The sequence below is a fragment of the Onychostruthus taczanowskii genome, unplaced genomic scaffold (assembly GCF_017590055.1).
Source record: "Onychostruthus taczanowskii isolate IOZ18803 unplaced genomic scaffold, ASM1759005v1 scaffold32, whole genome shotgun sequence".
NCBI classification, from domain to species: domain Eukaryota; kingdom Metazoa; phylum Chordata; class Aves; order Passeriformes; family Passeridae; genus Onychostruthus; species Onychostruthus taczanowskii.
In genome coordinates this window covers 2,164,663-2,179,747 of record NW_024500572.1, presented here as the reverse complement: position 1 = coordinate 2,179,747, position 15,085 = coordinate 2,164,663, and the positions used below count along the sequence as shown (strand labels likewise).

The window sequence follows — 15,085 nt, the reverse complement described above, 5'->3', positions numbered from 1 at the left end:
ATTACATCACCAGCTCAGCTAAGTTTTAAAAATAGTCTCACTCTTCTGCCCCTAAAATCTGTGTCCTGTGTTCCTACATAGCAAGCAGGGAACTGTCTAGTGGAGTCAGCAGTTCCAGGTGCTATTCCTGGCTCTTTCACAGATTTCCTGTGTGACCTTGGGAAAGAATTTTTGACATTTACTTCATAAATAAATAAGTCTGGAGAAAAGAAAAGAAAATACAAACATTGGGAAAAAAAAATTAGTATACTGAACATGAATATTAAAAAAAAAAAAAGCCATGTATTCCTTACCTGATGAGTCTGAACTCTTCACAGTCAGCTCATAGGTTAAATCTGAGGAAAAAAAATTGTTTATTTTTGTTAGAACATCATCATGGAGCCCATACATCACCTGGTGTGCAGATTTACAATGACAGCTTTCAATAACTACAGAATTAATTCTTCCCACTGCCCAAAACAAGAATAGGAGATTCACTGCAAATTAGCAAATACATAAAACAACCCAACTATCAGCTTTTTAAAGAACAAATGAAAAAACCTGGCTTTGATCAGCCAGTTTGCCATGAGATACAAACTGCAGACCCTAAATCCACCCTGCTGCTGGGCTTTGCTCTGAGGTGTCCCAGGTGGAAGCAGTCCCTCCAGGGAATGGGTACCTGTGCAGCGCTGCTGCAGGCGGCGCAGCTCCGCGTGCAGCCCCTTCAGGGTGTTGGTGTGCTCCCGCTGCAGGAACAGCAGGTTCTTCTGGGCACTCTGCAGCTGGTTCTCCAGGGTTGAGGTGGCCATCCTGACCTGCCAGGGAACAGACAATTCTACTGTTAACGCACTGATGGATGTGTGATCATCAAATGCCACAAAAGGTTTTTCTGCTTTAGGACTATTTTGATTACAAGTGCTCCAAGTTCATCAAAAGCCTAATTATACCATAGGCGGAGCAGGGAACTCATTTGTTTGGAGTTAACACATTTAAAGGATTAACTTCAGACAGTCTAAGTCATTAATCCTGTTACAAGTTAAAAGCAGAGTTCTGAGGAATGGGCTACTGTGCCTGTCCTGCTGAGGGTTTCCACTTACCCACGGGACACAGGGACTGGTAAAATCCTTGGCAAGAACAAGGGAGAAAGCACTAAAATGCAGCAGCTCTAAGGAAAAAGGCAAAGCAGGGGTCTGAGCACAGCCAGGCTAGTGGCACTGCCATGGATGTGGCTGCCAGGGGTGCCCAAACTGAGATATGGGCACTGGCACAAGGGAAGATCTGGCTGCTCTTGGGTCTCCTCAACATTGGGCCCAATGACACAGAGCAAGACACAGCTAATGCTTCACTCAAAGAGAAAACAAACAGATTTTTCTTGCTCAGGTTACAAATACATGGAAACCTGTTCCACCACTGGGTTTCCCTTACAGAACAGCCTTGTAAAAGTAAGCCTTGGCTACAGCAGTGCTCACACACAAAGACGGACACAGAATGATGCTGACAGATATCCCTGAAGACCCCTGTGCTGCCAGTAGGAAAGGCTAAATTCTGTGGTATGTGTAGAAACCATCACACTAATTAGGTTACAAGGGAAGAGTCACAACTCCTGTTGTCTGGACAACCACCTGCAGTGGCACTGCAGCCGTGCCTGGAATTATGGGACCACACATGGTGTCCAAGATGGACCTTAATGGGTCTGCCTTGCATGGCAAGTGTTATCCATTGGGACTCTTTGGTATGCAGTCTTATGGCAAGAATTTTTTTCTACCAGTTTAAAATTGGTAGAGCATAAGCTCAGAGCAAGTGACACACTTTTGTTATTCCTAAACATATCACAGCCCTGTGTTTAATTTTATACTTTTATTCCCCAAAAGAACACCAGACTTGGTATTCCTGCATCTTGGTGACGCACTAAAGCACCTGGGGATGTGGTGTAGAAATCACACACACAAAGCCCTCCTGATTTCATCAGTGATCTGAACTGACTTTGTCTTCTACTGACTTATCTCTACAGAAACAAATATTTGATTGTTAAAAAAATAAAATGAAGGTGTGAAAGATGTTAAGAAATCCACTTCTGTGCAGGAGCCAAACAACCTGGTTACCTTGTAACAGAGATCAAGGATTAAGTTCAGTGCCCAGGAATGTGGGTAGTGGTGCCAACTGTGCTTTGTCGTGTGAATGGGTCATTTTACAACTACCATCGTTAGCAAACAAGCAAAAACAATGGACCAAACACATTCTAAAAAGAGATTTCCAGGGTGGTTAAATTTTGCAACACCCCACCATTGCCACACCAGCGGTCCCTCACAGCCACAGTGCTGGAGGGCTGTTGGAAGGGGCACTACACAGTCACAGCAATTACTGTGGGGCACCATTAATTCTGAGGAGTGAGGCTATTTAAGCTGTGATACATTTTCATAGTGACATCCTCTTGCAAAGCTGGCATCAGACAGACGGGAGCTTTACTGAATCATCCCATTCCTTCAGTGTTCATCCTGCTCTGATCGACCGAGCATGACAGCAGGATAAAGCCACAGCTGGAGCTCTGACTGTGCAGGACACTGAGGCTCAGAAGGGATTCCTAATCGAGGAATGTATTTTCCAAAAGAAACCCTAAGCTGTCATAGTAGGTGAAAGAAGAGCCTCCACACAATAGCCCACAGCTCCTGTTCTTACAATGGGTATTAATGGTGGCTTTACACCTGTAACCATACTCTGAACAGGAAAATACTTGCCTGAATAGGAAAATATTTCATCACCAGCAACAGACAGTAACTGTTCATAGCTCAGTCCTTGGAAATAAACATGTTCATTAAAAACTACTTCCTAAATGTTAAAAAAAAAAAAAGCAGAACAAGGCTCTCACTATTAATCTCCTCAATTGCTTTTTCGCTTTGATCTTCTGCATCTGAAAGATCACACCAGAATTACCTGCTCTGAAGAAAACAAATGTAATCAGAGGCAAGTGAGTGTTATAGGCTTAGGAAGAAAATAAGAACTACCAGCATCAGAGCATCATCTTCTCTGCAGCAGCAGTAAGTTAATCAGTGAGATCAATTAAATCAACCCACAATGAATTTTAGCTGCATCCCCTCTGCACTAAGGAGTTTCCCACAACCCTCTGCAGCCTTTCTGTCCTTCTCCCCCTCACAGCAGCCTGGGTGTCTGCTGTCCCCTCTCCTTCCCTTCAAGGGAAAGGGAAGGCCAGCGAGGTGAAGCCACAGCCTCCATGGATGTGTGGGCAGCAGATCCAGTTCCAAACCCACCCACCTGCTCAAGCCATTTTACACAGCACTGCCAGCACTGTGAGGTCTGCCCCCTGTGCTCTGGGAAACAGCCAGAACCATGCACTGTCAAACCAGGGAAAGGAAAGGTCTCTTGCACAGACAGTCACTACACAGAGACACAGATTTGCTATGTCCCATAGTCCTGGGATTGCACTAAGCTGATTTCATCGCAGCCTCGCTGAAACAAGGAGGTCAAACACCACAAAAGAAACAGCAAATGCAGATGTCAGTGGTGCCCTGTACAGCCCAGAAGAAAAATATCCACCTCCCACCATGGAAATTGGTGGGAAAGCTCCCAAATCTACCAGGCTGTGGCTGGATGTCAGCAGATAAATGACACCAGTGTGGGAAGAACGCTGTGACTGCATACACAGCACAAAGTTATGTCACTATGGTTTTTCCCTCTTCCCCTTTGTCTCCAAACAAACAAAAAAAGGCTTGCTATGTTCTTACACAGACAGAACTGTGCAATGCAGAGCTTGGCAAAGTCCCCTGGGAACGTGCACAGCATTTGGGAAGGATGACAGAACACTAAAGGGACACTGCAGTGTCCAGGGGTGATGGTGCCACACCTCCTCTTTGGCAGCAGGACTGGCCTGGAACACCGAATGTCCAACCTGTCAGCAACAGAGGCTTTGTGTGGTGTGGATTGTGCAATGCATTCCACCCTTCAAACATCCACAATTTCTCATTTCTCAGGACCACCACAACACCAAATGTTTCTATATATAGCTCAGAGATTGAGCCTCAACTCCTCCAAATGATGGGTTCGCAGTTTCTCTTGAATGTAGCCAAGGAGGAACAAATGGAATCAGTCAAACAGAATTCCCTTGGGAATGTTAAGTACAACACTTTAATCATGACTGCACCTACCTAAGCCATCATCTTCCAGTAAAGCAGAGAAGGTAACTTCAATTATCATTCATGTAAGCTCACCTTGAAAGGAACTTTCTGTCTCCTTACAAGTGCATGTTCTCTCGAAAAATACACACACAAAATCTTATATGGAAAAGGAAAAAATATTAAACAGGAGCTTTTAAAATGCAACTTAATCACATGCTCACCATAAACAGTCACTACCATTTTAACAGCCACATCTTGCCTTGCAGAGGATGTGCAGGCTCCAGGCCTTTTTGGATCTTAAGCATTTGGAGAGAGTTCAAAATGTTTCAAGGCAAAAAGCATCTGGCTGCCTATCAGAAGCCTTTGCACAAAATCAGAGCATCCCCTGCCCTGCTGCAGATAGAAGGAAGGAGATGCTAATCTCTGACCTTAGACACAAGTCCAAAGGATGGAATGAAGCCCAAACAACAGTGATTTAACATTTTCATTCCTGTTTGGTATCCACTCAACAGAACACAATAACCTTGTTTTACGTGGATGGGGTGACCATCACCTGAGAAGCTGCTTTAGCTCCCTGCCAACTCATAGCCTTGAAATATGTATGGGCAGACATTTTCCTCTTGACTGCTCCCTGGCCAGTGCTCCATCAAAAGGTAACAGAAGCTGCCAAAATGTCATTTGTTTGCTATACAAAATACAATTTCAAGAACTAAGTAAGGACAGTGGATACCTCTTGTAAGAACCTCCAAAGTTTTAGCCAGACCCCATTTTAAAGATTTTCACTAAACTGACCAAACAGCTCTAATGCTGAAATTACTGACAGTCACTTTGTTGTTCTTTGCTTAGATCAGCTCTCCATCTCTGAGACATAATGCCATCTCCAAAGTGTTTGCTCAGCTCCTTTCAAAGGACATAACAAAGGAGACCCTGCAGCCTCCACAGCCAACTCAAGGGCTTTGCTCTCCTTCTGCTTGGACATTTGTTTTAAGTCCCTCACAAACTGATTCTATCACACCACTACACCTCTCCTGAAGCAGAGGGGCAGTAACACAGCTCAGTGACAAACTGTTCCAGTTCCAAATTCCTGCACACCCCTCATCCACCCGTGTATCAGACTAAGCCAGTTCAACTAGCCCAGTGCTGCTGAAGTCAAGCTTTTCAGACAATACACTCAGCCTACACATCCACCTCGGGCCATCCCTCCCCTTCTCCAGTGCTCCCTTATCAGTAACACCTGTAGCAGCAACACCTCTATCCTCAGCCTTCTGCATTACAATTTAACAATGCTTAAACATCATTAGTGACCCAGTTCTCATCTTCTTTTCGTTTCTGTGTTTTAAAACCAAGCAAAATTAGTAGTTCTTTCCTGGAGACAATGGAGAGGAAGAAGGAACTGTGCCACTGTCCTCCCAGAGGAAGGACATGATTTCGCCTTCTCAGCTCCTTTCCATTTCTACTGCTTTTGATGCTATTTTACTCAGTGATTTCTCTGCCTGACTTTCCCATCATTTTCTGATCAGAGGCTGTGTAAACTCTTTACAGTTAACCTCTGAATGTCCTGCAAGCGCACATTTCAGCATTTAAATAAGAAGATGATTTTTTATTACTCCTACAGCAGCTGGTATGGCAGCAGGAAGAATAATTGAGTGGACACCACCCTGGTAGCAATGATTTAATTCTGGATGCTCCAAAGGAACCAGCTGCTACTTTTACACAGAACTCACTGACTGCCTCGGTGCCTGACTACCTGGAATCAGGAGCACAGACAGGAATAGTTCACATGGTGTTTTCTCTGTCCTTGAGACCACCCAACCCTAGAGCTGTCACAAGGGAAGAGATTAAAAGGAATCAGACGTTAAAATCACCACTGTGACAGAGACTATTAGAGAACCAAATCAAATAGTCCTGCAGTGGCATTTCATACAGATACAGTTATTATGACCAATACCAGGGTGTGCAAAGCTATTGCTGTACAGCTGTCAGGAACAAATTGCCTACTCTGGCAGGAAGCTTTGAAAATTACCCAATTTGAGCCTAATTCACTTTAGGGAGACAAAGAAAGCATTACCTAAATGACACTGACTACTTCAAAAGAACCCCTTTAACAATGATGAAGTGACAATAAAAGCCCTCACAAGCAAGATTACATCTCAGGTAGAGGAACAGGTTGCTTCTCTCCTGCTCTCTAGCACACGTTCCTAAAGAATGGCTCTTCTATTTCATTCAGCCTTTAATTCTGAGGATAAAACAATTTGTTATTTTAATATAACCTCCAGCAAAGCCACAGAATGCAAACTGCACCCCAATCACAACCAGGCAGTCACAAAATTGCAAGGACACGTTAGTCTTTCTAGCAAACCAACTTCTTTTGTCAGAAGAATGACAAGAAAATTAATATTCAATTCTCCCAGACTAACACAATATCAGTGTTACACATAAACCTGAGCCTCATTCTATTTTTTTTCCAAAATCATTAAGTTCTCCAGCTTCAGTTAAAGCTGAATCAGGACTTAAGTTAGTAAGGTAGGCTGTGGGTGGTTTTGGTAGAAGGATCTGTTAAGTATAACTCCAAATTCATGCTTAGAAATAACACTATACTATGGAATAGTCATGGGCTTTATTCACACATCACATACTCACTAATGAACACTGCATGCCCTCTCTGAATTTACTGCCCTCTATGCTCAAGAATGTGTGAATTGCACCAGAAACTGAAGAAAATTTATTTGTGCAATATAAAAATTTGCCCTTTCTGAAGGCTGCTGAAACACAAACTGAAAGAATTACTACACTGGTTTCACACAACCAGCTTGGCTGGGCCTTCACCTGCTCCCAAACTCGACAACAACCCATCACCACACGGACACGCGCGCATTTCACCGCCCAGCTCAGCCATGACTTTGTCTCACCCATCCCACTCACACACACTGAACAAGAATTTAGTGCTGCATTCCTGAAACGCTCCAGAATCACCTTCCTGGTCATTCAGTGAACCAGGTCAGGGAACTGGTGCAGCTGAAAACAAACCCATTTTCCCACTGCCTGTTTCCAGGTGGCGGGTTCACTGTGCAGCACTGTAGATGCCTGGGGAAGGTGAAAAAAACAAAAATAAAAAATAGAATCTGAAAGCAGGTCAGGGGGTGGTACAGGCAGAACTGCTTCCTGCAGCAGCGCCAGCTCCAGGCACTCGCCTGAGCTTGAGCTCCCACTGCATGGACTGCAGAAATTATGATTTTCAGAGGTTACCAAAAATATTTGTGAAACACTGAAGCCTTATAGGAAGCTAAATCTGTCCAGAGAGATCATTCACAGAGAGCAGCTATTGCAAAGCAACTCTAAAGAACTGCACAACTATTTCCAGGCAAGTGTAACAGGCTGAGGAGATGCTTTTCTCTAATGCATTCTGTGATGCTGTTTCATAAGGCATCGATTTTTATTATTTTAGAACAGCAACTACGATCAAACACACAAAAACTGGTCCCCACTTTGCTAAAGGTTTTGAGAGCTGCTGATGAGGGAAATCTGGTAGTGGTGATGACCTAAGTCCAATCCTTCTTAAGCAAGATGTTTTTGGTGTTAAATAGGATGCCAAGACGAAGGATCCCAAACAGAGGGGCTTTATACCCTCCCTTACATAACCCAGGTATCTCAAAGTGAGAAAATAAAGCCACACAGCTTAAACCAAGCTTTCCTGAGGCTGGAAAGGAAACAAGCAGACACACTTCTATTACAAAGGGAACCTGCTGGTTCTGACATCATTCCCACGGCTTTTCCTCGCAGATGGACTCTTCCCGAGCTCCACACCTCTGCTCCACAGAAAGGCGATCTGCCGTGCCTTTTGTGCCCTCCCTCCGGGCACCGACTCGGATTACAGGCAGCTACTGTTCCCTGGCATATTTTCAGCCTTTCTGGAGACAGCTACCATTCTGTTCACGGAGAAGCCATGACATTTAAGAGTTTTCAGTCAGTCCTGCACTGTTTTTAAATAACACTGATTTAAAACCCTATCTGTCTCAATCAAATAATTAAAACCAACAAGAAGCAATGTATTTTAATATTTTAAATACCAACCAAAGGTTTCCTTGGAGTAAAATGAGAACAAACATGCTCCCCAATAGCAGGAAAGAAATCACAGTCCAAAGAAAAGCCTTTTTTCAATGATTATTTAAAACCACTCAAACTAACAGCTTGCAGAAGCTCCAATACTCTGAAAACATGTTTCAGCAATATTTTGTCATGCCGCTAATGTCTAGTAGTAAATAAATTTATTGTTGCTATTTATAGTACCATGGTCTTTAACATCACCAGGAGAAATGAGCTGGTAGATAATGGCAAAGCATTATTAAACAAAATCGTTCACTGCTCACGTGGAGATAGACTAACACCATCATCACACTGCTGGACATCCTGGTTTAGGGGAAGATATTTTTTACATCACTTAAAAAGGAGCACAGAGACAAATCAGGCCCACATCCACTGATGATACTACAGCCAGACAGGTGAAGGTGACGGAACAGAGGCGAGGGACAGCAGGTGCTAACCAGGGGGATGACATTCCCACTCTGCTCCACTCAATGACCCATTTGCCACCTTCATGTGCTGTTCAGGTGTACATTGGATTCGTGCACAAGAAGGGAGCTGAGGGTTTGTCTCAGCAGAGCCCTGCTGATAAGGGCTGTGCCTGGACAAAGGGCACCCTCCCACCTCAACCCCAGCCAGGCCGTGGGCACAGGGCCCTGGAGCTGCTCCTGGGGGGCTCTGCTGGACCCTTCTGGGGGGCTCTGCTGGACCCTTCTGGGGGTGCTGGCCCTGGTTACACAAGTGGCTCATTGCAGCAGCCCCTGGCAGAGCAGCACAGCTGTGTCTGTGCTGTGGGACTGTCACAGCCACTCGTGTCCCCGCGTGCTGGGCACCTGTCCTTCAACACCAACATCTGTAAATCTCCTTCTGCTGGCTGTGCTTTCCAAACCAGCAATAAGGAAAAGCTATTTCACACACTCAACTTTGCCCCTCCTCAACTTATTTTATTTGACTGCTGAATTTTCAGTAAAGTGCTACTCAATGAAACCCATCACTTTTTAGTGACTAACAGAGACATACACAAAAATATGCATAGAAAGTATCACTTTTCAACAAAAAAATTCTTCAGCATTATAAATCTTCAGAAAGATGAAGATGTATGTTCTCTCCCTAAAATAAATTACAACTTGCTACCTTTTTTAAACTTTACTATGCAAAATGAAGTTAAACATGAACTTGAGTAAAATAATTAACCTTTTTACTCAATATGAAAACAATCCTTCATAGTTTTGCTACTTTAAATCCCTATTTTTAAAGCTACAGAACAGAAATGAGATGCCTGAAAATTACAACTGTCCTCCCTCTATTATGCTGTTTACAATGTTGAATAAATATTTTATTTTACTTTACATTATCATCCACATTTTGCCATAACAGCATTGGGGAGTTTGTGTTCTGCCTCCTGCAGTTAAAGGACTGACTAACGTGGTAGATCTGGATGAACAAATATATCACCCCTAACACCTACAGCCTCCTGAAGTAGGGCACGCTAAGGAACAGTGAGATTTTTGTAACAAAACACATTTAAAAAATAATTTTAAAGCCCTGAAAGTATGCAGCTGTATCTGAAATCTGATGTAAAGGAAACAAGGGTAAGAAATGAAATTATTGCTGTTCTACAGTTTGCAAGAACTACTGGACTGGAAACTACTTAAGAGTATCTGGATTGCTCATGAAACCTTTGTCTTTTCTAAGGGGATGAGGGAGGAAACTTTACAGAGATATTAAACAGAAGTACAACAAGAGGATGAAAACAAGTGGTTAGCATCAGTTTAGCCAATATTCTTTCTTTCCACTTAAGCAGCTGATACTTTCCTCTATTACGACCTTCCTATCTTTATTGTTTTACTAAAAATGACTGCTGGAGCCTCAGTACAACCAAGAGCTTGAAAAATCAACAATATTACAAGTCAGCCATTATCTCTGTATAAAGCATTTGCTTTAAATTGTCACACCAAAAAGCAATGTGCAGTTTAAAAGCATAAATGTCAGCGTCCCAGAGGCTCAGTCATAATAATGCACTACAGAATTGCATTCACTAATGAGCAAATTATATGGGAAAAGGCACTGTATTTGCAGTCACATCCATTTGTCTTTTATTTTTTAAATTAAGGACTATAATTGATGTTGCAAAAGCTCAATACAGCTTTTTAAGTGCAAGCATCTTACCATCTAAGTAAAGCCAACAAGTACCCTGGATGCTTCCTATGCACCTGCAATGCAGATCAAAACAGACAATTCCACCCCCAGGGCTGCCTCAGCTTCTGTGTTCACATTTACCTCCAGTGTCTCAGCTTTACTCAATTTAATAAGCTGGGCTCAGGTGCATTCTGCTGCTGTCCAGGGCAGGAAGGGCCCCTCCTTCCTCCCTGCTGTCCCACCCCGTGTCCTGCGTAGGGAAACTGCGTCTGGAAGCATCTCCATGTCTGAAGACGCCCTGCACTTCTCTGCTGCCAGATCCACAGATGACAGGCGTTCTCCTCCAAAGGAAAAACCTCCTCCTCTCAATTATTCCCTACCCACTCCAAAATAAACACAATCCACCCGTCCAGCCCTTTGCAGGCCCTGCGTTGCTCAGGAAAACGACACTGTCGTCACTTTGCAAAGTGGAAAGGTGCGATGCAAAAGGCGCCTGCGAAGGATGCGGGAGGATGCGGTGTAAATCCTGCCCCGGCGGGCGCGGGCGGTGCAGCGATGGGCGGCCGCTCTCCTGCTCTGGGGCACATCCCAAACAGAAATACCGACACGTCCTTTCCCCCGAACGGGCACAAACGGAAAGACAAGGCGGGTACAGCGGGAAGCAGGGCAGTCCCTTCACGCCCTGTGCCCCAGCGACCAGACAAGGGCCCCGGGTGCGCTCCGGAGCGCGCAGGAAGCGCTTTGGGCCAGCGCCAGCGCCCGGAGCACCGGCCCGGAGCCGCCCTGCGCGCACCCGCCGCGCCGCTCGCCCCCCGCAACGGCCGCCCCGGCCCGGGGGCTCTGCCCGGCCCTCGGGGGGGACTGTGACCGGCCCTCGGGGGGTCTGCCCGGCCCTCAGGGGGAACTATGACCGGCCCTCGGGGGCTGATCGCGCCCCCCGCCAGGCTATCTCCGCCCAGCCGAGGCGCGGCTCCTCCACCCGCCGCAGGTCCCGGGGCCGCGGCCGCGGGGCGCCCCCACAGCCCCGCCCGCCCCCACGGGAGGGTCCCTCAGCGGGCGGCGGATTCGTGCCAGACGGAAAAAGGCCCCAGCAGCGATGCCGCCTCCCCGCTCCGCACCCGGCCCCGGGGGTCGAGATGCCGACGACGCCCCCTCAGCGGGCCGGGGCGGAGGGCACAGCGCGCCGCAGCCCCCGCGCCTCAGCCGCCGCCCCGCCCGGCCCCTCACCTGCTCGGCCCCAGCCGGGTCCGCCGCTCGCCCCAGCGCGGCCCCGCCCGCCCGCGCGCGGGGCGGGGCGTGCGCGCGCACGGGAGCGCGCACCTGGGAGAGGGAGGAGAATGGGAATGGGAATGGCACCGGCACCAGGTCTGTGGGAATGTGGGAAAAGAGGGGATGTGCGTTCCCGGGAGAGCCTGTCCTGGTTTAAGACCAGCTGGAAATTAAGCCCCACTCAACTCCCCCCCCGCGGTGGAATGGGGAGGAGAATCAAAAGTAAAGCTTGTAGGTTGAGATAAGAACAGTTCAGTAACTGAAAATAAAGCGAAATAGAATAATAGTCATAGATAATAATGATAATAAAAATGAAAAGGAAAAACACCCCAAACGAACGTTGCACGATGCAATTGCTCATCTCCAGCTGATTGATGTTGCCCCTCCCCAAACCCAGAGCAGCCCCCTGGTGTGACTCCCCCAATTGTGCCACTGGGCATTTTGTTCTATGCTGTGGAATATGGAATATCCCTTTGGCCACTTCAGTCATCCGTGCCAGCTTTGCTCCCTCCCAGTTTCTTTTGCAAACCTTCTCACTGGTAAAGCATGATACACAAAAAAGAAAAAAAAAGAATTATTGACTTAGGATAAACAGAACTTAACAAATACCAAAAGAGTGTGTTATCAACACCATTGTCATTCCAAATCCAGAACACAGCACTGTGAATGACTGAGCTCCCTCCCAGCTGAAGTGAGGACAGAGGTGCACCAGGTGTGTCCGTGTGTTGGGAGCAGTGTGTGCACGTGTGTGCTGGTGTGAAGGATGAGGGGGTGGAAACACAGTGGTGTGTGCTCCAAAGGATCATGGCAACACGTGTGTGGATGTGTGGGAAACAGCCTACCTGGAGTTTTGGGGGTGTTTGTGCTATTGGCACACGTGTGTGTGAGTTTCTCCCAAGCCTGCAGAAACAAGCACAGCTGCAGCACAGCCCCAGGAGAGCTGTGGGGTTGCAATTCCCGCAGCCTGTCCTGCTCTGCACTGCCTTTTCTGCATCAATATATGAATAAATGTGACCTTCAGCTGCCCATCAGTAGGGCAGGCTCTGGGTGTGCAGCCCCACATGGTTGGACATTCTCTGCATTTTCTCTACAAATCAGTGTTGAAGATTTGGCACATGGCACTGGCCTGTGATTCTATCTCTGGCAGATGCACACAAGCATTTATGGATGCAGTGTCTTTTCTATGTCTGTAATGGAAATAAAATACTTCATTATAAGGGGCTTCAAAAATAAGAGACAGAAGCTTGGCTTTTTGAAGCAACCAACAGAAAAGGCCAATAAAGTTTCTATAAGTGAGAGATAATTTTCTTAGTCAAAAGGTGCACTGTACACAGCACAGGGAAATATTTCACACCTTCACCAAAATCAAATTCAGCATCAAGCTGCTGACTCTGGCTCTACCTGCCTTCAAGGTGATTCTGTTGTGTGTGAGGACACAGATGGATCTTTATGTGTTTTGAACCTTGCAGCTCCTAAAGCCAGGGAAAAGGAAGCACAACATAGCCTAGACGGAAATAGTTTAAAGAAAGTTCATTAGTCCTCAGTCAAAGCTAAAACCAAGGATGACCAATTTTAAATTAGTGTTTAGAAGTGAAAAGCCTGGTACAGGAGGAGATTTAGGCTCTGCCAGCAGCAGTGCAAGAGAGCCCTTCCATTTTATCCATCCAGCTTTTTATATAAAACATGGGCTCTTAATTTAGGATCCTGTTAGGTGACAACCTAGTCTGGGAAAATGATTCAGTTAGAACCTGTGCCAAAAGAGAAATGCATTTGCCATCTGACTCATCCTGGCAGGGAAGACAGAAGGATGTTAAATTCAATATGGATCCCTAATAACTGAAGACAAATGAAGGAAAACCCCCATCTGTGTTGTTCCTGTTTTATTAACAGGCCTTAAGATGTGACATTTATAGAACAGAATTATGTACCTGTACGCCATGTAAGGAAAACCTGTTGGAAACCAAGGGATAAAAATACATTCATTCAGAAATAAAACTGAAATAGTCCCTGAGCATTTTTTTCCATGTGCTCCTGGTTTCTGTGAAATTTTCAGTTCTCAGAAGTTCCAGCCTGCAATTTGTCACCCCAATTTGTCATCCTTTGAAAGGCTGCTCTGCCCCTTGCCAGGTGAGCAGCACTGAGCTGCCCCAGTTTCTTCATCTTCAAAATGGAATGTGAGCATGGTGATTATGTGTCATTATGTCTGCAAAATTCTTTAACAATCCTGAAGAGAGGAGTGAAGTATAATACAGTTACTATAACTGGAGCAAGTTCTGACCCCCATTGCAACCTCTGAACTCTGGAGATAGCCAGAAATTCAAATCTCCAATCCATCCAAGTGCAAACACCAGGCTCTCAGATATGAGCGTTTTGCAGTAAAATCTCACAATGTTTGTGGTCCCCCAAAATCAGAGATCACAAAAGCTTTGTCCTGATGTACAGTGGTCTGTGGAGCTTCTTGCTGGCTCTCTGCTTTCCAGGTGCCTCTCTCCTAATTTTTATTTTGCTTGCTTAGTTTTTTTAAAAGCAGAGGTTACAGGGGGAGGGGAGAGCAGCAGAGCTGGAAGCAGGAGGGTTTAATCACCTCTCCTGTGTCCTGCACACGGATGTTGTTTCTCTTTGCTGTGCATCTCTAACATCAACAAGCACAGCTGGCCTGGTTTTGATTCCGGTAATGCAGATCTAAATCCAGGCTCCCTCCACCCTCTAAAGCCAAAAGAGTTACTATTAATTAGATCAGCGTGGCTGAGATGAGAATCCGGGATTAGCTTCCCATTCACCCCGTCGGGAAGGGGAGCAGCTCGCTGGAGGGGCTGTCCCTCTGTCTGTCCCCCTGTGAGAGCAGGAGTCACAGGCTGTGGGATGAGCTCCCTGCCCAGGCAGCACCAGGAGAGGGAGGGCAAGGGGAAGGGATTGTGCAGAGCCTTTCCCAGAGCTTGGTGGGGAAGAACAGCCAGGATGAAACTCAACCAAAATATTGAAACCTGGTGGGTGATGTGATGCCTCCCTATCTCAAAGGGGAAGATTTTAAAAATCAGAACCAAATATACGTAGGTGTGTGTGTAGAGAGAGAGACCCCTAACAGTGAATGTTATTTTGTACCTCTGCTGCCAGAGATCCTAGTGGAGGAGCATCAGTTAAAATCCTCCCTGCCTGACCCCGCTCAGTGGCACCATCCAAGCCAGCATTCCTCCCGCAGGGCTCTTCCTGAGCGCTGCCTTTGGTCCCTTTGCTGCCCTTTACCAACAGCCTCTAAGATAATTAGCAGTCATCAGATGAGAATTAATTTTTAACAAACTTCTCCCTGCATGGGAGAGGGAGTGGAAAGCTCAGTGAATGGCAGGAAAAGTCTGTGCAGGGAGTGACGACAGGTCCTTTTATCCTCCTCCAAAAACCAGGGACATTACCAAGGATTTATTTACAGAAGCCGGGAGGAATAAGGGAGATGCTGTCAGCTCCTTAAGGCAGAGACTGGTTTTAGTTATTGT

General features: G+C 46.0%; 1 protein-coding gene across 1 annotated transcript in view; it reads right to left on the bottom strand.

Moving 5' to 3' along the window:
* The window catches only part of CCDC92 (coiled-coil domain containing 92), a 49,970-nt gene that overhangs the window by 2,090 nt on the left and 32,795 nt on the right, over positions 1–15,085 (bottom strand). The window contains exons 2-3 of the mRNA XM_041410265.1: positions 659–794; positions 294–335 (exon numbers count right to left, since the gene is read on the bottom strand). Coding sequence (XP_041266199.1) covers positions 294–335; positions 659–794 — 178 coding nt within the window. The remainder of the gene's footprint in view (positions 1–293; positions 336–658; positions 795–15,085) is intronic.